General features: G+C 35.7%; 1 protein-coding gene across 10 annotated transcripts in view; it reads left to right on the top strand.

The window, feature by feature from the left end:
• Positions 1-22,327, top strand: part of afdna (afadin, adherens junction formation factor a) — a 229,967-nt gene that overhangs the window by 52,359 nt on the left and 155,281 nt on the right. For 7 of the 10 annotated variants that reach the window (XM_030128098.1, XM_030128097.1, XM_030128101.1 and 4 more), the window contains exons 2-5: positions 14,867-15,062; positions 16,052-16,164; positions 18,453-18,610; positions 18,849-19,009. In XM_030128098.1, the coding sequence (XP_029983958.1) occupies positions 14,867-15,062; positions 16,052-16,164; positions 18,453-18,610; positions 18,849-19,009 (628 nt within the window). The remainder of the gene's footprint in view (positions 1-14,866; positions 15,063-16,051; positions 16,165-18,452; positions 18,611-18,848; positions 19,010-22,327) is intronic. The other 3 variants (XM_030128103.1, XM_030128104.1, XM_030128096.1) reach the window with 1 other exon arrangement.

The following is a 22,327-nucleotide window of genomic DNA, read 5'->3' as shown; positions in this document are numbered from 1 at the left end:
ATAAATGAACGTGAATGAAAGTAAAATGCAGTCAGTTTTCGTATCTTTTCATCCAAATCTCTCATTATTTATCCAAACTAAAACTAAATAAACATTACTTACTAAACCAGCTCAGGACCACACCTTTAAACTGGGTTTTCTTCTTCACTTTGAATAGAAACATGCCCTGAAATGCTGTTAGGATTGAAGGGGCACATGTCCACAGTCTGTTGGTGGGAGGTGGTAACAAGATTTGATAACTTTATCTGGAGCTATTATGGTCTGTTTCAGTCAGTTATGTTGCTTGTTCCAGTATTGCAACTTTGGCGCTTAAAGGGTAAAAATGTCCCACTAAAGAATTGTTGAAATATTGTGTAACCCAGCTATAAATGTTTGACACCTCTGTCTAAATATAATTCCTTAAAGTCTCCACTCAGATATGCAGCTATGTTTGGTGTGAGCTCTGGGGCGTCTCAGTGCAGACCGAGGTTCACATGCTCTGGTTAGTTTCCTTAACACCTGATAACCCCCTACCCATAACTCCCCCTACTTCCTCACACACACACACACACATTCACCTCTTGTGTACATGTAGGGCGGGTTTTACAAAGGCTTTAGATGACCTGCTGCTTCCACCGGTGACGAAAGGGAAAAAGAGATGCAGGACAATGATAAAAACTTGAGTGAGCCGTGATGCTGACTGATAAGAGAGTGATAACAGGATGGAGACGTGCCCCGGTCAGTCTCAGATTATGGGTTTTAAACTGTTATAGAGCAGAAATAGACTGTTAGAAGAATTACTACATCAAAAATACAGTAATGCCAGGATTATATCTTAGAGCTTCACCTAAAAGTCATAATGTAGCAGTTTCTTTAGTTATATTTAATGGTAAACTTGAATATTCCTCAGTTTTAGATTTCTAATTGACCCATAAAGACCCAAACATTCACCACCGACCAATACCATCGACTGATCTAAACTGTTTAATACCTTGATCCACTAATCCTATCAATACATGTCAATAATTGGTGGAAAATACAGTTGTTCATCTTTGCATGGTCATCAGATATGAGCCATTTGTACGTTCAGAGGCTCCGTAGTGAACATGAAAACGCCGTCATCTTCTACAATATTGATTCACCGGTAACACCCATGGAGTTGGATCAATGACAGTGGATGGAAACACTGGGTTCACGTTCAGTTAATGAGAGATTTTGTTGAAAAAGTTATTTTGTCTTCAGTTTTCTCTGTCTTTTTTTATAATAATTTTTGCATTTACTCTGTTTTCCTGAACATCTAAATTATAGAAAGTTAAATGTAGGAAAATGCAGGATTTACGGTGAAAAATGCAAAATATAGAGGATAATATAATAAATGGTGATTAAATTGCTTAAGAAACATTAAATACAGAGAAAAATTCCTTTGGGCACTGCCACCAAAGTAGCTCTGTGTCTTTATGCGTTAAATAAAACTACACAAAGCTGCAGTTTGTGTCTTTATGCGTTAAATAAAACTGCACAAAGCTGCAGTGTGTTGCTAATTTTCCCAACTTTATTTAGATTTTTTTAGACTTTATACAGCCCATACATTTTTTCATTTACATTACAATTTCAGATACATTTTCAATCTACATCTCTCCAAACACAAATCTTTCTAACAGCTATAAAGCTATGTCACAATGCCAAAAGAAACGATTTGCTTGTAAATGAGTCAATCAAGGAGCAAAAAATTCTTCTGCCATCTTTGGACATTTTTCTCATATCTCTCCATCTCTCTCTCTCTCTCTCTCTCTCTCTCTCTCTCTCTCTCTCTCTCTCTCTCTCTCTCTCTCTCTCTCTCTCTCTCTCTCTCTCTATCTATCTATCTATCTATCTATCTATCTATCTATCTATCTATCTATCTATCTATCTATCTATCTATCTATCTATCTAAATTTGGTGATCATTTTGGCTGTGTTGCAGGTTTTGGCATGAAATTTGGCTAGAACTTTACTTTTTTTAGTTATATTTTTGAAACCCTGTGTCTGTGAGACTGGTTGTCAAAAATAGTAGGTTGCAAGTATACACATTTTAATGTCATTTTACTTTTTTATGCTAAAACATAGAGGAAAATCTGGAGGTGTCATTATTTATAGGTTATTTTGATAGTATTTTACTAGTCCGAACCCACTTGAGACCAGAAAAGGGATTTATGTGGCTGCCGAACTAAAATGATTGTTAATATATGCAGTGTAATTTTTGCATTTCATAAATTTGTCCCATGAACTGGATTGGACCATTTGGCGGGCCGGTTTTGCCCCACAGGCCGTATGTTTGACACCCTGGTTTATATTTAGTAAAGAAGGGCCATAGAAATGAATGGAAGAGTCGCTCAATAAGAAACCAAAAACTTACCACCACCATTTTGCTAGGTTACTAGCGACTCCCAGAAATATTACAAAGAAAATGGGGGACGCAGCCTTTACTAACTATGCACCAAAGTTATGGAATACAATTCCAAAAGACATTAGAGAAGCCAGTTCACTGAATATATTTAAAACCAAATTAAAAACATTTTTATTCTCATTAGCTTTTGAAAGGAGATAAAAATGGGGTCACAATTCAGGAACCAGGAATGTGCGGTTTTTATTTTTATTTTATTTTATTGTATTTCTGTTTTTATTTTTTATTTTATTGTATTTCAAATTTCATCTTATTTCTTGCACTTCAAAAATTCTATGCATGATCAAATATTTTAATGTGCGCTGTTTTTATATTTGTTTTTATTTTATTGTATTTCTAATCAAATCTTAATGTATTTTAATATTGTATTTTTTCAATCAATGTGAAGCACTTTGGGCTACAATTTCTGTATGAAAGGTGCTATACAAATAAAGTTTATTATTATTATTATTTTAATCCCCATTATTCTCTGTTCAGTTGAAGTAATTCTAGTTGTGTGATGCTCTGTGTGCAGAACAACCATAAAATGCCATTTTGTGTTTTAGTGTCTGTTTATAGACTGACTGTGAGTGTGAAGTTACTCAGATAAAACAGCGACGTAAATGAGGAAAACACACATGTATGTGAGCGACAGGCACCAGGTGGAAGATTTTACAGAGCGTAAGAAAGTCAACTCACTTTCTCCTACAAACACAGACGTGACCTCCGACCTGTTCTGTTGGAAACCTTTAACCCTGCGGCGGTCCTCACAAAGCATGATGGGAGCAGGGTTATCTCTCACCCGGTGTGATCCAACATGACTTCCTAACGTATTAAACAGGTTTAACATTCCTCTGCTGACTGATAGAACTGAGCCTGAAACCATAAAAGGAAGTGATGGAAGCATCTGAGTCACATGATCTGATATGGGATCAGTTTAGTTTAATCAGGTATGTGACGTCGGGTCATTTTAACTCACCTGGTTCATACCAAATAGAATGAAAGTGTCTGATGTGTTCATGAGATCTACACATTTTCAAGTTTCAAGTAAATGAACCCTTTAAGCGCCAAAGTTGCAAAATTGCGACAACCAACACAACTGACTGAAACAGACCATAGTTCCAGATAGATTCCAAATCTTGTTACCACCTCCCACCAATAGATGGCGGACATGTGCCCCTTCAGTCCTAACACCATTTCAGGACATGTTTCTTATTCAAAGTGATGAAGAAAATCCAATTTAAAGGCGTGGTCCTGAGCTGGTTTAGTAAGAAAGTAAAGTTTATGTAGTTTTAGTTTGGGTAAATAAGGACAGATTTGCATAAAAATATACTAAAACTGACTGCATTTTACTTTCTACTCATGTTTAAGTTCATTTACTTTAAGGGTAAGATGATGAAAAACCCCAAAACACAATGAAAACTTACATGTAAATATGTTCAAAGTTCAATTTTACTTTAAATTATACAATCCAATATGGCCGCCACCCTGTGATGTCACAATATGCAAATTAGATGAGTACATTTACTCCCATCATAAACTTTGGGTCAAACCCAATATTTTTTGGTTTTACAGTATGAATTTATATCTAGCAACTTCCAAGATACATTCAGCTTTTTGAAATCTCAATGTGATATCATGAACTGCGTAAATATACACACCCCTTTTAATTGCAGTGTTATTTGTACGCATTATAAGCTTTCTGCGCGTATGTTCACGCCACATCAAATACCACGCCATCAGCAGTTAGGTTTAGGGTTAGGATTAGCGGGTACAGATATGTAAACCAGACATCTTGGCGTGAATTGACACACAATCAAATGGCGTTGAATAACTCGCAATAGGATGAAAACGTGTACGTATATCACGCCAAATGCCATAAGAACTGGCATGACATACAACGCGATTTCATGAGGCCAGTCTGGAAATCTTGATATCAAAATTGTATATTTTTTTAATAAAACTTGACTAAAAGGTTAATAAAATTATAATATATTCACTGGCGTTGTCCCCTATGTTCCAAGTGTAAGAAATGTCAGTTTACAGGAAATGACATGATGAAATTGTCATAAAACATCTTTAAAAGCTGTGTATATATACAGTATATGCACTGAATACTGGGAAAATATGGAACCAGAATGTGATATTTGATATATGGTATGATGCAATACTATTCAGAATTAGAATTTAAATGCAAGATAATGAACAGCAGTGAAATATTCCAACATTAATTTACATAAATGCATGTTGCAAATGATCCTACACCCAAACAAATGGCAAATAAGCATCAGTGATTATGATTCTGTAAAGTGTCATAAAGTTTATACATGGATTATAGAAAATCCAAGTTCTAACATCTTAGTTTTTAGGATATCTTGTTGTTAAGTTTATGTACTCGTTTGCTTTCTTTTAACTTAATATAAGAGTAAACAAATAATAATTCATAACAAAAGCACAGTTTCCAAAATGTGGTAAAGGCTCATTGTTGACACACAAATATGTTTTATATTTTGTTATATCTTGCATTATAGGGTATAAAAGTAGATTATATTAACTGTTTTATATTTTTTGTGGCAGTGATATCCTCCTGAGACCCAGCAATGCATTTTTTTCCCTTTGTAGGAGACATGGGTTTCACAGCTACTTAAAAAAAAAAAAAAAAAAAAAAAAAAAAAAATCTGAAAAAAACAGTTACATCATGCTATTTCCAATCAAGGTAATTATTTAATGTAAAACCCCAAAACCTTTACTTCCCTGGGTGTCAGGAGGTTATGAACATTAATACGTGTACCATAGTCTACTTCATATTTCATTTTATTTCCAATGCATAAATGCGTTATCTTTTTTTCCTGACGTTCTGTTCCATTCTTTGACATGCTGTACCTTCAGGATTTCTCAACTGAAACTTACAGTAACTTTTTTTTTATCAACGGTCTTTTAGTAGCAGAGTAAACCGACGTGTTGGTCCAGCTGTGGTATCAGTCTGGGATTAAACACACGTAAAAAATACAGGCTGATAAGTGTCATCTAGTAGATAATCAGTCTAACACTTACTGTAGTTTGAATCAGGTTGAAAACAGTCACAAATGCACTTTTTCCTCTCCCCCCTCTCGCCCATTAGCTTTTATCATACTGATAACAGTTATCTACAGTGTTGGCCTACTTTGTGTGTGTGTGTGTGTGTGTGTGTGTGTGCGTGTGTGTGTGCGTGTGTGTGGGCCATAAATAGTCCTGTCTCACAAGTTTAGTCACAGGTATCGCTCACATACCCTTGGTCTCTTGTGTGAATTCCTTCTCAGGAGGTTGAAGCCTCCACCTCTGCATGTACACTATGTGGACAAAAGTATGTGGACACATTGGATTCAGGTGTTTCTTTTCTAACAGGGGTCTGGGATCCAAAACAATAAGGATTAATGTCAGAACATAGTTTTATATTGGGATAAATATCATTGCATTGGTTAGTTTGGTTTAAATTGTTATAATTGCTTCCCAAATGCTTCAGAGATGTTTTTTTTAACCTTCTGTTTATTGGTTTTTGTTATTTCTTAACATATAAAAAAGAACATAGTTCCATCGTATGATACAAAAGTCCTTCAGAGATGGTTTTTACTTAATTTCTCTCAACATTGATTTTTTTGGTTTTTTGGCCCTCGCCGCATGGTATTGTCATCAGTTCGTCGTCTGTCTGTCTGTCTGTGTGTGCAAAAACTTTAGCGTGGACTGAAGGCTAAGGGTTTTCAAGTGCGGGCATGTTACATTTTATCCATGACTAGTTATTTCTTGTTTTCTGATTTAATGTGATGAATAGCCAATGAAGGAAATATATTTGGTTATGAATCTGACACTGAAAGTAAGGAAGGGACAGGACTAGATAAGCCTTGGCTTCTTTCTGTCCCTTCTCAAACTGTGTTTATGAGTTGATTCACTTGTACACTTATGTTAAATGTATTGTATTTCATTACTTTTTCTGTGATTAATGACCATTGATGTAATTGATTTCTTGTTTTTATTGTTTTTTTTTTTAACTCTTTTTTTTTTTTTTTACTTCAAAGTTTGAGACTAATAAACAAATAATAATCAAAATAGTAATGATTTTAAGTGTTCTGCCTCTAAATTTCTAAAATATTTTTCATGCTCGACTGTAAATAATAATTTTCCACCACAACTAACCATCTACTTTCTTCACATCTCACTTGAGACGGAAAAATCCCCCATTAAACTTTAAGGAAATATTGATGTTTATATCTCAAATCAGCATGAACAACGAGCTGTAGCCATGATGTGTCCCAGTATTTTTGTCCATATAGTTTATAAATATCAATATTTCCTTAAAATTTAATGGGAGATTTTTCTTCCTCAGTGAGATTTGAAGAAAGTAGATGGTTAGCTGTTGTAGAAAATTATTATTTACAGTCAGAGCATGAAAAATATTTTAGAAATGTAGAGTTTAAAATCATTGTCATGGAGAAAAAAAAACAAAATCACTGTTGAGAGAAATTAAGTAAAAAACATTTCTGAGGTATATTGGAAACAAAGAGAACAATTTAAGCCAAACTGACCAATATGAGGATATTTATCCCTATATAAAACTATATTCTGACATTAGTTATTACTGCTTTGTATCCCAGACCCCTGTGAGAAAAGAAACACCTGAATTCAATGTGTCCACATACTTTTGTCCACATAGTGTAGCTCTACAATAGTACACAGCAGGGCTAATTCACAGTAATTACAGAACATTAGTTAATTGGCCGGACCCAGAGGTAACAGAACAGCGCTGTGAACCCCCACGTACACACACTGTGCTCTGACAGAAGTAGTCCGACTTCAAAGAATTCCTCAAACCTCAGCTGATGCCTCGACTCGACGGTGGAGATGTGAGTGACAGCCAGTGTACAGCGGGCCTTATCCAGGCGGCTGTTTAATGACATACTGCTGCATTAGCATTCCCCCGCAGCCTGTGTGCTGTGTTAAATTAAAAAAAACTGCCAGGGATTATTAGAATGACAGCAGCAGGAAAGGATAAACTGAACTTTTAGAGATTTTTCCTTGTGTGTGGTGTTTTAGTTTACATACAATAAAAAAACGACAAGGTGTCACACATCAGGTCAGTTACACATGTATCCCTTTTAATAGCATGTAATAATATGGTATAATAGAATTATTGTCAATGTGTGTTCAGTGTTACTCCAGTCAGTGCAAAAATATGAATAAAAAAACAGTATGTCAGAAAATTAGAATAGAGTGATTATAAAATTACAAAAAATCTCAAAAGTAAAAAAGAAAATGGAATAGAAAAGTAAAATAAGAATAGAACTAAAAGTAGAATAAAATAAAAATAAATAAAATATGAAGACAGAATATTAACAGTATGTATATCTACGAAAATAGTGCATTTATGTTTGAATAAGTATTGCGTTGTTATTGCAGGAACAGAGGATTATTGCACAAACTGCAGAGGATTTTATACACGACTTATTGCACATATTGATGTAGCGATTACCAATGTATCATTAAACCGCAGTAAATTTTCCCGATCTGCCTTGGCGGAGGTCTGCGCTCTTCTAGTGCTTTTCTAGTTTTGACTGAAACATTTTGACACAAACATCCCACAGTGGGCGGAGGCTTCCCCATTGGTCAGACATGTTTGAGTGACAAGTGTCTACACCAATGACATCATCATTCAGCCATTTCTTAAAACAGGACCGGAAAAGTGCGATTCAAAGTGTTACATTTTTCTAACAATTTTTATTTTTATTATTTATTCAAATTTTTTTTTTTTTTTTTTTAATAACGTCAAGCATGTTGTACTGTGTGTTTTAGTTGACTTATTGTGATTTATCTTCTGTGAGGGAATATGACATGCAGGGGTTTGAGTACTATATGTATATGATTTCTAATCAAATATAGAAAAAACCCCAACAAAAAACAGGATGGAGAGCTTGATTTCCATTTCCTCAAAATGAGCCTTTTTGCTACAACCATACCAAACATGAGAGCTTCTTGTAGTTGTATCGAGAGAGTTGTAGAGTAGATGGAGCAATGTAGTGTTGCAAATATACCATCTGGCTACATTGGCTTATTAATGATATATAAAACAGTGTATAAATGAAAAATGTCATCCCAGAAAACGACCCTGACTGTTCTTTGTTTTGGTCTGGACTATGGCCTGGACATCTGCAGGTTTAGATACGGACACAAAGGAGTGGACGATGCTCTGTAAAAGCTGTCAGACTGGACCACTGCACGTTCACAGGGGGGTGCGAGTGGACTCTGGCCTGGTGTTGAGGGCCAGGAGGGGCCGTACCATGCGTTGGAGGTCTGGGGGGTGGTTTACTGCTCTGCTGGACTTGAACTCGTCCACTGGCAGCGGCTGAACGTTAGTGTGTTAATTATCCAACGCTGGCTCTAAACCGGGCTTTGTTTGAACCCAAGTGGACTGGTGTCTCCACAGTAACAGTTACCAACGGTTACACAAGCTTGACAACAGCAGCCCTCGGTGACCCACATTCCAGCAGTAAATCACAACACACACACACACACACACACACACACACACACATTCCTTGCCCCACCCTTGACTATCGAAACTACGCTCAGTGTTTCCACTCTGCTCCACTGTCTTTATCACACATGAAGCCAACCGAGCAGTGAAGTAAAAAGGAATCTTTGATGCCAAAAATGTAAACATTCCCAGCGTTTTCTTCCCTTCATCCTCACTTTCCCTCCATATTAATAATCAGCAGGTTGGAATCAAAACCTCTCACATATGCTTCTACCAACAGTATAGAAATAATCATGTTAAATCTAGTTTTAAACCTTTGCCTCAGGTCACCCTGCTCACATTCTGCTTTAGGGAAAACAAACACCCGATTCTACACTTGGGGAAGTTGTTTAACCAGTTCCCTGCTCTTAAAACTTGGCATGATCCTGCTCGAAATGTAACTTTAAAATTGCTTTGTTGGCATCTTGTTGAAAGAGAAACCAACTGTACTGTGGAAGCACGAGCCAAGACTTTTCAGATACTAAGACGACTTTGAATGGCATTACAACAAAGTATTGCAGCGATAACACAACTCAAAAACATGAACACAAGCCAAACTATAATGCAGGGGTGCCAAACATACGGCCCGCGGGCCAAAACCGGTCCTCCAAAGGGTTCAATCCGGCCCACAGAATGAATTTACCAAGTCCAAAAATAACACAGAAGACAATGACAGTCAAAGGTGTCACAGAGTCTTGATGAGTTGTTTTTTATCATAAAGTTAAATGTTATATTTTTCAGTTCCAAGTGTCTGTTACTAAATGTTTTGTGTATTTGTACAGGGTTCCCACAGGTTCTTAAAAAGTCTTAAAAGTCTTGAATTTACAAATCTGCATTTAATAACTTGAAGTCTTTAAAAGATATTAAATTTGATATGGTAGGTCTGAAGTTGTGTTAAACTGTTTCGCTGTGTTGTGTTTAAATGTGTTTGATAGCTAAATATCCAAGCTGCAAAGAAGCTAACGTTAGTCGACTCAGTTCCACCTGTTCCAACCCGACAATTTATATTGAAAATAGGAACCAGTTATCACCAACTTTGCAGCCCCCGATGAGAATGTATGTAAATGTTTTAAATATATACATTTATTTAATACCTAAATTCTAGGAGTCGTGAATTTTTGCCAGTATGGCCGTGGAACGGGCATTATTTCTGTTCTAAATAGTCTTAAAAAGGTCTTAAAAAGTCTTAAATTTCACTTTTAGAAACTTGTAGGAACCCTGTTTGTAGATCCACTGTGATCTGTAAGTTGTAATGCACATGTGGAGATGATAACATGAGGCATATTGTTAAAATTGTGCGTATTTTTTTAAATGAAATTTTAGGGTGTTCATGTTATTCACATTATAAGGATAGTTTGTAAATGTAAACGGTTTCATGATGTAATTTTATTATTTTTGCGAGTTTTGCTAGCATGCAGAGTTGTACGGCTTACGAGGATGCTTTTACTGTTATATTCATTTGCTTTACTCGTTTTTCAAACTCATTTTAGATCAAGGGTCACATACAGCTCAAGTCAATCTAAAGTGGGCTGGACCAGTAAAATAATCACATCATAACCTACAAATAATGACAACTCCAAGTGTTGTCTTTTGATTGAGTACAAAAAAGCAAAATCACTGTATAAAAATGTTAAACAAAAAAGGTGAATAACCTGAACAACATGAGATTTCTTAAGGAAAAATAAGTTCAATTTTCACAATATTCTGCCTCAGTTTATCATTTCCAGATGTACATTACAACCTACAGATCACAGTGGATCTACAAATACACAAAACGTTTAGTAAAAGGCATCTGGAACTGAAAAAAAAAAAGCATTTATCTTGTCAGTGCCGCCCTTGTAAGTTTTTGACTTTGTGAATTCATCCTGTGGGCTGGATCGGACTATTTAAAGGGCCAGTTTTGGGCCACGGGCCATATGTTTGACACCCCTGCTTTAAGGCGAGCTGTTTATTTTGCACACATATTTTTCGTGCTGCTTTGAAAGCTGTTTCAGCCGGGCGGTGCTGACCTCCCTCTATCCTGCTATTAATTTCAGCCTTTCCTGTTGAGGTATTGTCTATTAATTTTGATATCAGAAGAATGGCCTCTACTAGCCGTGTAACATCAGTAAGCTAAGAGGTAGATCTGAAGCTTTCTAGGGCCTTTTAACGTCACTCACTGTGAAATATGAGGCCATTTGCAGCACTGAACCTGAACATATGCATATGTGAATATGGTTCTGCCAGCTGCACTTGCTGTGTCAGCACACACCTACATATGATTATGTCCGGACTCAACGTGTCAGTGTGCAAGTTTATGTTAATTAGTTAAATTCACCTTACTACAGACTGTACAGTGGGCAAAGCAATAAATTTGTACTTGCGTTTACATACAGAGTAGCCGTGGGAGTAAGTGTTGGGTGTTTGTGTTTCAGAATATTGGCTTCGAGCAGCACTTTGAGCTGAGATTAACCAGATAAGAGGCTCTGAATACAATATATTGTGTGAATGTGTTTGTTCAGATTTAAGATAGGAGTGAGATCATGTGTTACTACACTGCAAAATGATGAAAATATAAACTTAAAATACACTATATGGACAAAAGTATGTGGACACGTTGAATTCAGGTGTTTCTTTTCGAACAGGAGTCTGGGATACAAAATGGTAATGACTAATGTTAGAATATAGTTTTATATTGGGATTAGGGATGTAAACAGTTCATCGACTATCAATTCATTGTCAATAAGCGGCGGTGGCATCTCCGCTGAAATCTGGCTCCATCATGTCAGTGATGCAAAGTCAGAAATGCCAATTTTTTCTGAACTGGCCCTCTTCGGATCCATTTTTTTTTTTTTTTTTTTAATTTCTCAGCAGGATTTCTTTAGTTCTACTCCATAAATGTCATTCCCCATGCAGTATCCAGTGGTACAATACATCAATCATTATGGGATATGACATGCTTTTTTTTTATGAAGATGTAAACAATAGTTAGCTTTTATTCTTATAGACCCTATTGAAAGAAAAATTCCGGTCTTCTGGAAAATCCCCGCTTGTCAATTAATCGTTAATTGATCAATAAGGTCAACCAACTAATGATTAATGGATTAATTGATAAATTGCATCCCTAATTGGGATACATATCATTGCATTGGTTAGTTTGGTTTAAAGGGCTCATATTTATCTAAACCCACTTTTATTAGTCTGTGGTTCATTTATTTGTGTATTTGGACCCTAATAGTTCAGACAGTTTGAATTTGAACCCTCCAGCTGCTGCAAAACTATCTTTATATTCATTTGGGCAAAAATCCAGTGGATTTCTACAACCTGTTTTAATTCCTTCTTAATTTTTCATGTTTTATAACTAGTTACGTCACGACATTTGCACACATAAGGTCAAGACTTCCGATGAACATTTCTCAGAGTACGACATAATTGTTTGTCAGCTGCAGCAGTTGTAGTAAAAACTGAAAATATGTCCAAACTTTGAGCCGATTACCTAAAATGTTCAGTTGTTGGTTGAATGGGCTAGAGCAGGAGGGGGCGGGGCCTGAAGTGGCTCATGTGCATTTAAAGGGCCAGCGCTCCAAATCACCTTTCTGGTGTCATTACTCAGAAATAGGGTCGAAAATGGACCTGTGGAGTTGAATGAATGAAGAAATCAGACCCAAGCAGAGCATTTACAGTTTATGGAGACCACAGGGAAATGTTGGAAAATGCGGAATTCCATTAAAAAAAAAAGCAAAAAAAAAGCAAAATATCACTCCTTTAATAGAGTGATTTAATATGTATATTTGTTACGTGTGTTTATCTGTTTTTTTGTTTTTTTCCAGCTACTTTTTTATTATACCTGAATGGAGCAAATGTAACACACAATAAAGTATTCTCATTGATTCTGATTAAGACCACAGAGAAATGTTTGAAAATGCAGAATTCCATTTAAAAAAAAAAAAAAAAAGTTAAATATCACTACTTTAAATTGTTATCTTTGCTTCCAAAATGCCTCAGAGATGGTTTTTACTTCATTTATGTCAACATTGAAAAGTATAGTGCATATTTACAGTTCAACACATTATAAAACATGTAATATTAATGTATATAAAGTAAAAAAAGCTAATCCGACAGCAGTTTTCAACTACTGTTTCTGCAACAACTGTGTCTAATAAGTATGAGTTAAAGTAGTAGCAGCAAAATGAAATGATACAGACATAAATATTGGATAAAAAAATACAAAATTAGATTAAAGAACGCTTTGAACCCAAACTATAACAATATAATAAGGCTGAGAATGTAGATATAGAAAACATAACAAGTAAACAAAACAAGTTTTACAGCAGTAACAGTAGAAACCACATCTAAACAGAGGCTCTTTAGGCCTCTGCTGGTCAGAATTAGCTCATTCTGTGTTGTGTTCGTCCTCCATGTTTGTGTTGCCTTTATGAAAACATCCTCCCTGCGTCTGTGGAATCACCCAAGTCGTTGTGCAAATAACAGAAAACACAGCCTTAAACAAAATAAACAAAGCACCATATGAAACTTCTTTCCTCTATTGTGACACCGTATTTATTGAACTGAGATTACACGAAACCACACATTCATTCAAGTATCATGTGTTCCCTCAGGATTAATGCCAGGCTTGTTCTCCTCAGTTCCTGTATGTTTGTATATGTTGTCGATCCAAGTCGGTGAATGATGGAACAACCTCCTTTTCCTGTCGTCACACTCCCCTCATTGGCTCTGGGCCGGCGCTGCTCTTCTCCTCCTGTAACCGTCGAGGCTGTTTATCAGTCACTTTACTGCACAGTGCCGCTCTATCAGGATTATTTATTAGTAATAGGTGTTCTACTAGTGTCTTAAAAGGAACGTGCAGTATTAAAATGCATGTGAATATATAGAATGTAATGTATACTTCTGCTTCCACTTCCTCTTTAACCTTTTTTTGACGATTCTGTCTCTGGTGCAACAGTTTTGCAGACACCGTTATTCAGATTGACAAAATTAAAAGAACATCTGAAAGCTGAGATTGGGTTCTTTCCATTAATATATAACACATTAGAGCAGAGGTCTGCACTGGCTGAGGGTCAGGGATGGAAGTGGGCGGGGCAGAGAGCAGCAGAGTGCAGTCGATGAGTGAGAGTGGAAGAGTTTTATTACTTTTAACTGTTTTAGCTGTGTTTTTGTGGTGAAATCTTGTAAATAATTGTATATAATAGTGATAGAGCTGTATTGGAGTGTTCTTCTAGTTTGTTTTGCCATATTTCTATGGGGTTTCACTGCTCTTTCCAACTTTTTTCTACTGTTTTTATCTGTATTTATAGGTTTTTGTAGTTCATTGATTGTTGTGTTTTGGCTGTAAAGATATAAATGTGTGTATATTTCTATATATATGTAAATCTACATGCAGAGATCTATCCAGGGCATACACAGATGCAGTGAGTGTATTTGAATCAGATAATGGATGTTTTTGTCAGTGAAATGAGGGGCTCTGTCTACAACTAGACAGAAAGTCAACAGAGACTATCAAACAGGATCAAAATGACTAGAAAGAACCAAAAATAAGAACATAGACACACAATGATCTAGACAAAGTCAAATGTTTGAGCACATGGAAAATAGTTGAAAGTTTATTTTTACAATCTCATAAAGTTTTGTTCTGCACATCTACAGTTTTTTTCCATTAAAAATTATGAAAAAAATTCAAGTCCATTTTTTGTATTTATTACTATAACACACTGTTTAAGCATTTATTACATAAAACAATGATAATTAATGACCAGATATTGAAAGTTATTCCTAAAAACAGGTGCAAAAGAACTGACAAAAAAGACATTTTCTGACACTTTTATTGCGAAAACAACATAAAGAAATCCAGGCCTCTTCTAATGGTATTCCTTTATCAGATCGAACTTAAATTCATGTTGGTTTCTCATCTTGTCTCACTTCCAGGACTTGGAGTTCCATGGCGTCATGCGGTTCTACTTCCAGGACCGGGTTGCCGGTAACTTTGCCACTAAGTGCATCAGAGTCTCCAGTACAGCAACAACACAGGACGTCATCGAGACGTTAGCTGAGAAGTTCAGACCAGACATGAGGATGCTCTCCTCGCCAAAGTACTCACTGTACGAGGTTCACGTCAGTGGCGGTGAGTCTCATAGAAAGTCAGCAAGAGACAAAAAAGAGCTGTTCATATCGAGTCTTACATTAGGTGGACAAAAGTATGTGGACATGTTAAATTCAGGTGTTTCTTTTCTAACAAGGGTCTGGGATACAAAACAATAACGATAAATGTCAAAATATAGTTTTATAGTAGCATAAATATCATTGCATTGGTTAGTTTGGTTTAAATTGTTTAACTTTGTTTCCAAAAGGACAGAGAGAGTTTTCAACATTGATTTTTTTTCTTTATTTATTTTCATCCATGACTATGATTTTAAATGTTCTGCTTCTAAATTTCTAAAATATTTTTCATGCTCTGACTGTAAATAATACTTTTCTTCCACAACTAACCATCTAGTTTCTTCACATCTCACTGAGGAAGAAAAACCTCCTATTAAACTTTCAGGAAATATTGATGTTTATAAACTATATGGACATAAATATTGGGACACATCATGTCAACAGCTGTAAGATGTCCTGTTCAGATTCCGATTCAAATTTATTTATTTGTCATTTCAGCATATAAAATAGACAGAAACGAAACACTCTACTCAGGTCCCAATTGTCAGCAGCATTTTGTAAATACTATAAAATACTGATAAAAATATTAAAATACTGATAAAAAGCAAAACAACCCCCCCCCCCCCCCAAAAAAAAAAAAGTTACCCATGTTCATGATGATTTGAGATATAAACATATATAAAAAAACCAAACAATATCAATGTTGAGATAAATTAAGTAGTAAATTAAGTAATTTAAACCAAACTAACCAATGCAATGATATTTATCCCAATATAAAACGACATTAGTCATTATTGTTTTGTATCGCAGAGCCCTGTTAGAAAACAAACACCTGAATCCAACGTGTCCACATACTTTTGTCTATATCTTGTATATTCAAATGACTGCAGGTTAATGATAAACATAGATCACCGTCTGCTGTCAGATGAACTGGTGTGTTTGTGTGTGTGTTAGAAGAGCGTCAGCTGGACCTGGATGAGAAGCCTCTCGTCGTTCAGCTGAACTGGAACAAAGACGACAGAGAAGGACGGTTCGTCTTGAAGAATGAGAACGACATCCTGCCCAAGGTGAGCGCCTCTGTCTGTGAATGTGTGGGATGAACTGATTTACTCCTCCTTCATCCACCCACCAGTCGCCTGGGGGGGCGGGGCATCAAATTATATTGATCGTGGCACAGATTTTAGTCATCGATTTTAGTTGTTGCTGATTCTTGGTTTAAAAAAAAAAAAAAAAAAAGAGGTCAATAAAATATGCGGAATTCTCAGACCTGTGCATTTAAGAAATCTTAAATAAGCCTAGAATTATTAATTAACCTGCATTATGCTGTTCAGGGACCTTCAGCAGTTCCTTCACATTGGCTTCACTTCTGTGAGTAAAGTGCATATATTAATGATCGTATCCTTCTGAGAGAATGACACTAACCACAATCAGGACCCAGGCCACATGTAGGGGTAGATTAACAATCAAAACAAGCTAATGACAGAATACAGACTATATTTAGAATCCAAAGACTATTGTCATTTGATCATTAGACATGATTAAAACAAAATACAGTTGTCCAGGTCTCAGTGTACGCAGTGTGAAATAGGATAAAATAATAAATAAAGTAGATAAAGGCTAAATAGAATAAAAAAAACTACCATAAAATCCACTAAACTACAGGGTGTCCCAAAAAATTTGACATTTCATCACCTAATTATTTGTTTAAAATTTGTTTGCTCTTTTTGCTCAAAAAAGTGTAATCATTTTTATTGTTCTGCTCTCAGTAACAGATATGCCGTTTACTGCAACAGAAAAGGCGTTCTGTGTATTGAAATGTGCCCAAATTCAGTTAAATGTGAATGCGCAACGTGAATTTGTTAGAAAATTTCATAAAGAAGCGCCAACAGGAAAACAGATTTAAGAAGTTTCAAGAGGAAGGCTGTTTGGATCGGAAAAAAGGACTCCACTACCGACTTGATGTGTACCGCATCACAAGTGGCGCACATGTTGAACATTTGTAGTAAGTTTGGAACATGATAAAATTACCATCCCCCAGAATTTTTTGTTTGAAATTTGTAGAATAAGACATTTTATGTCGAAAATCAATTCTGTTAACCCTTAGGGGTCCATGTTTATGGGCCAGAGACTGAATCACATGACATTTTCAACACGTCGTAGCATCGGAAGTCAGTCATGTAGACTGAGGATAACTGCATTCGAAAGTGCGGACATGAAACACTCTCCCACTTTTTATTTGATGTTGATCGAGTAAATACAACCGGAGATATGATGGTTTGATACCGGAGCAAACAAGCAATATAGGGTCAGAACACAGTAATGTCCCGTCAGAGTGCAAACTTTGATTGATTGCCATTCCAACATTTATTTCAATATAAAGTAGCTCCTTGTTTTGAATAATCCCTTGTGGTCCAACTAAAGCAAAAAGGATTTTAAAAGTAAAAATGTAGGTCATTTAGCAACACTTATCTGTCAAATTGTCTCTTACATGTCCTGTCATAGAGATTTTGAATACCGTGTATTGACCCTATAACGTTATTATAGCGATATAAAGCAACCGTTATATTTCTGACCATATCTTCATCTTTTTTTGTCCTTTTTCAAAACGGAAAAAACTGGCCAAGAAAACGCCTATGTAAAAATATACTTTTATGTCAAATATTTGAATATAACTTTAATTTATTACAATTTTAATTTTATATACCTAATATTTGGAACCAATATTCACTTTTAAAGTCTTTGAAAAAGTTCGTTAAGCATCTTTGTGTTATTTATGCAATAAATTATATCGATTTTTCAAATCGGATTTTATATTTTTTGTGTGTTTTTTGGCCTTTTATGTTGATATAGTAGGTTAAAGTGAAAAAATAATAGACAGATGAGATAGATGAAGTGAAAAAAGATACCAAACATGGGTGTAGTAAACATTTCTGTATATAGTATATAAAGACAAAATCCAAAGTACTCAAAAAAGGCCAAAATAGGCTCAGACCCCTAAGGGTTAAGTTTCATTTCTTCTGACCATGTAGTCACTCAGATATGAAAATCTCAAATGATGTTAATTTTTTTAGGACACCCTGTATAATAAGATAAATGTGAATGTGTACAGTATACAGCAGCAGCCACAGCTAAAGAGTTCTTAATAGAGAACTTAATAGAGTTCTTCTCACACAATTTTCCCCCTTTCGTATATTTTATTTGGATCTAATTTATGTCTGGCTTTAGTATTTTATGCACTTCCTGTTGTGGTCGACACATGGAAGTTGGTCAGGGAAGATTTTCATTGACTTCATTGACATTGTTGCAGTTGTTACCTTCTCTTGTAGCCTCATTCCGTTCTTTCTTTCCTCAACAGAAGAGTCAGAGTAACGGACCCGAGAAGGAGAAGGATGGTGTGATCCAAAACTTCAAGAGGACTTTATCCAAGAAGGAGAAGAAGAAGGAAAAGAAGAAGGAGAAGGAGTTCGCCCGGATTCCTGACGGAGACGAGCAGGCTCTCAGCAGAGAGGACGGGTAAGTTACACACACACACACACACACACACACACACACACACACACACACACACACACACTCTCTCATCCGTCTTACTGTCCTATCCTCACATCCTCTCAGTCCTTGGAGAAAAATGTTGTTTTTTTAAAGCACAATTGGCTCCAAAAGAGGAAAGAGTAGCGCCTTAAACTCTGACCCTCGTCCTCCTCCATCCGTCTTCATCCCCTCCGTTCATCTGTTTTGTTTTGCGGTTTAGGGAGAACAGTCGTCTGGCGGCGGAGGTTTATAAGGACATGCCCGAGACCAGCTTTACCAGGACAATCTCCAACCCAGAGGTGGTGATGAAGAGGAGACGCCAGCAGAAACTGGAGAAGAGGATGCAGGAGTTCATGAGTAGTGACGGGAGGCCGGACTCAGGTACAGTAGAGCAGGGACAGGGAACTTACCACTAGAGTCTGAACCCTTAGATCAGGGCTGTCAAACTCATCTTAGTTCAGTTCCACATTCAGCTAAATTTGATCCGAAGTGGGCCGAACCAGTAAAATAATAACATAATAATATATAATGTCAACTCCAAACTTTTCTGTATGTTTTAGAGCAAAAAAAGGGATTGTGATGTTGTGATTTAGTGATTTATTCCGAACATGCAATGAAATTTAGCATATATGCACTTGCTAAACATACATAATAATACAAATATCAAGAATCATAACAATCTTAGACAGAAGAAAAGCACAATAATTCCATTTACATACCCGAAAAGGGGTGGGAAGAAGTATAACTTATTTAATCCCACCCCCTCTCCCTACAATATTATTAATAATATATGTCCGTCTTCCTTTTACGTTACTCTTCTATATTTATATATCTATTCACACACACACAAACACACATACACACACACTCATTCATCCATATACACATACATACGTTTATACATATATGCACATACAAATACACATATAATCTTTTACCAATGCCTTTCTTAGTTGTGCTAGCGAATAAATAAACAAATAATAACTAACTCAAGGAAGGAAATATATACATAAACAACAGTGAACATATGGTGACAATTAATAACCCTCTTCTCTATATCTTGTGAAAAACATGTTCTTATAAGTGTTTTTGAATTGTCTTACGTTTGAACATTCCTTGTGCTCCTCCCTCAATCTATTCCAGACTTTAACACCACACACACATATGCTAAAACTTTTCCTAGTAGTGTACACCCTCTGAATTTTGAAATTAAATCTACCCCTTAAATTCTAACTCCCTTCCCTTTCAGTCAATAATTTCTGTATGTTTCCTGGTAGTAGATTATTTTTGCAAAAAAAAAAGTAAATTTACATTATGACAAGGTGTACATCTACAAACTAACCTTTCAAAAGATGTGAATAACATGAAAAAAACTGAAAAAAATAAGTGTAATTTTTACAATATTATGCCTGAACTAAAAGGATTGTTAATATCTTAGTGTAATTTTTGCATTTCACAAATTCATCCCAAGGGCCAGACTGGACCCTTTGGCGGGCTGGATTTGGCCCCCGGGCCACATGTTTGACACCTGTGCCTTAGATGCATAAGTGGATCAAAAACGACCCAGTGAGGTTGTTACGGCCACTCTTGCATTCAAAAAGAAAAAATGGTAAAAAATAAAAATAGCAGAGTAGTCTGAGGAGGAGGTCTATGACTCACTAAATTCCTTAATAAGCACTCGCGGAGATATTGCTATATTCAAAAAATGATCAAGATTTATTTTCACCAACAAAAATATTCTCTGTGGTTGACTTCAAACAAACAATAATCAAACAAAAAACCTTCTTAAGCAGATATAGTATATTCAGTGGTAGATAAACTTTCTCACTCCTCACTCCTTCCTCATGACAGTCAGACAAAAGGCTTGAACCAGCTGTCCTCTGTCCCTAATCACAGGAGGAGGACGGTCCGATCAGGAGGAGGGCGTGAGCAGCTGAAAATAATAAGAAATCAATCATAATTCATTAATCAGTATGACCATTTGCCTTATTTTGATTTACCATTATCCAAAATATTAATAAATAATACAAGTGGCCCCAACAGAGGTGGTTTTATTGTTTATCTTTATTACTCCGCCCCCCCAAAGGTGAGGCAAGGGGTATTGTTTTTTGGTTCGGTTTGTTTGTTTGTTTGTTAACACTCTAGCAGCAAAACTATTGGTTGAATTCATACCAAATTGGGTTTATAGATTGCCAGTGGCTGAGAATAGATGTGATTACATTTTAGGAAAAGTAGGTCAGAGTTACAAATTTTTATGAATTTTTAAAATCTTTTTTTCCCCCATTTACTTATAATGGGCCAAATTTTAAATCTTCTGTCCATGTTTAAAATTTCCTAATTTCTTGATATCGAAATTGAATTTAGAAAATGTCATAATATAGTTTTATATTGGGATAAATATCATTGCATTGGTTAGTTTGATTTAAATTGTTATATTTGCTTCTAAAATGACTCAGAGATGTTTTTTACTTAATTGCTGTCAACATTGATTTTGGGTTTTTTTTGCTTTTTTAATCTATGACTATGATTTTAAATGTTCTTCCTCTAAATTTCGAAAAATATTTTTCATGCTGTGACTTTCAATAATAATTTTCTACCACAACTAACCATCTACTTTCTTCACATCTAGCATAGGAAGAAAAATCAAACATTAAACTTTAAGGAAATAGTGAAGTATATAAACTATATATGGACAAAAATATTGGGACACATCATGTCTACAGTTGTAAGATGTCCTGTTCATGAGGATTTGAGATAAAAACATTAATAATTCCTTAAAATCTTGATTTCAAAATTGAATAAAAAAATGTGATAATATAGTTTTATATTGGGATAAATATCATTTCATTGGTTGGTTTGGTTTAAATTGTTCTTTGCTTCCAAAATGCCTCAGAGATGATTTTGACTTAATTTCTCTCAACACTGAATTTTTTATTTATTTATTTTTTTAATCTATGTTTTTAAATGTTCTTCCTCTAAATTTCTGATATATTTTTCTGCTCTGACTGTAAATGATTATTCTCTACCACAACTAACCATCTATTTTCTTCATATCTAACATAAGAAGAAAAATCTAACATTAAACTTTAAGGAAATATTGATGTTTCTAAACTATATGGCCAAAAGTATTGGGACGCATCATGTCTGCAGCTGTAAGATGTCCTGTTCATGAGGATTTCAGATAAAAACATCAATATTTCCTTAAAATCTTAGTATCAAAATTGAATAAAAAAAAGAAAAACAAAACTCTGGCACCTAAAGGGTTGATTGTAACTTGTTATTTACGCTGCATCATGTTTATTTGAGCGGTCCACATAAGGTCATAGACTCTGGGAAAGACTCAGGCGGACTTGTTTACACACACTGGCATACAGTAGGTGAATGAACACAACAAACACTGGCTGGTGAGTGTATGTGACTCAAGCATTACCTAATCAGTCTGCCAGACGGACAGATGGACGAGTGGACAGATTCTAAAAACAGCTCTAACCACTGTCCACATACAGCGCGCACACACACACACACACACACACACACACACACACACACACACACACACAGGGAATGGATGGTTTGTGGTAAGACAGTGACGTTCTTCCAGTAGAAAGTGCTATTTTAAAAGCCTGTTTTGTGTAATGCCTCTGAAAATCCTGTTTGCTTCACTGAAGATTCCCTTGTGGGATTTACTAAGGTGATCAT

Source organism: Sphaeramia orbicularis, chromosome 24 (genome assembly GCF_902148855.1).
Source record: "Sphaeramia orbicularis chromosome 24, fSphaOr1.1, whole genome shotgun sequence".
NCBI classification, from domain to species: domain Eukaryota; kingdom Metazoa; phylum Chordata; class Actinopteri; order Kurtiformes; family Apogonidae; genus Sphaeramia; species Sphaeramia orbicularis.
Note: the sequence above shows the minus strand (reverse complement) of the source record. Positions and strands in the feature narration are given on the sequence as shown.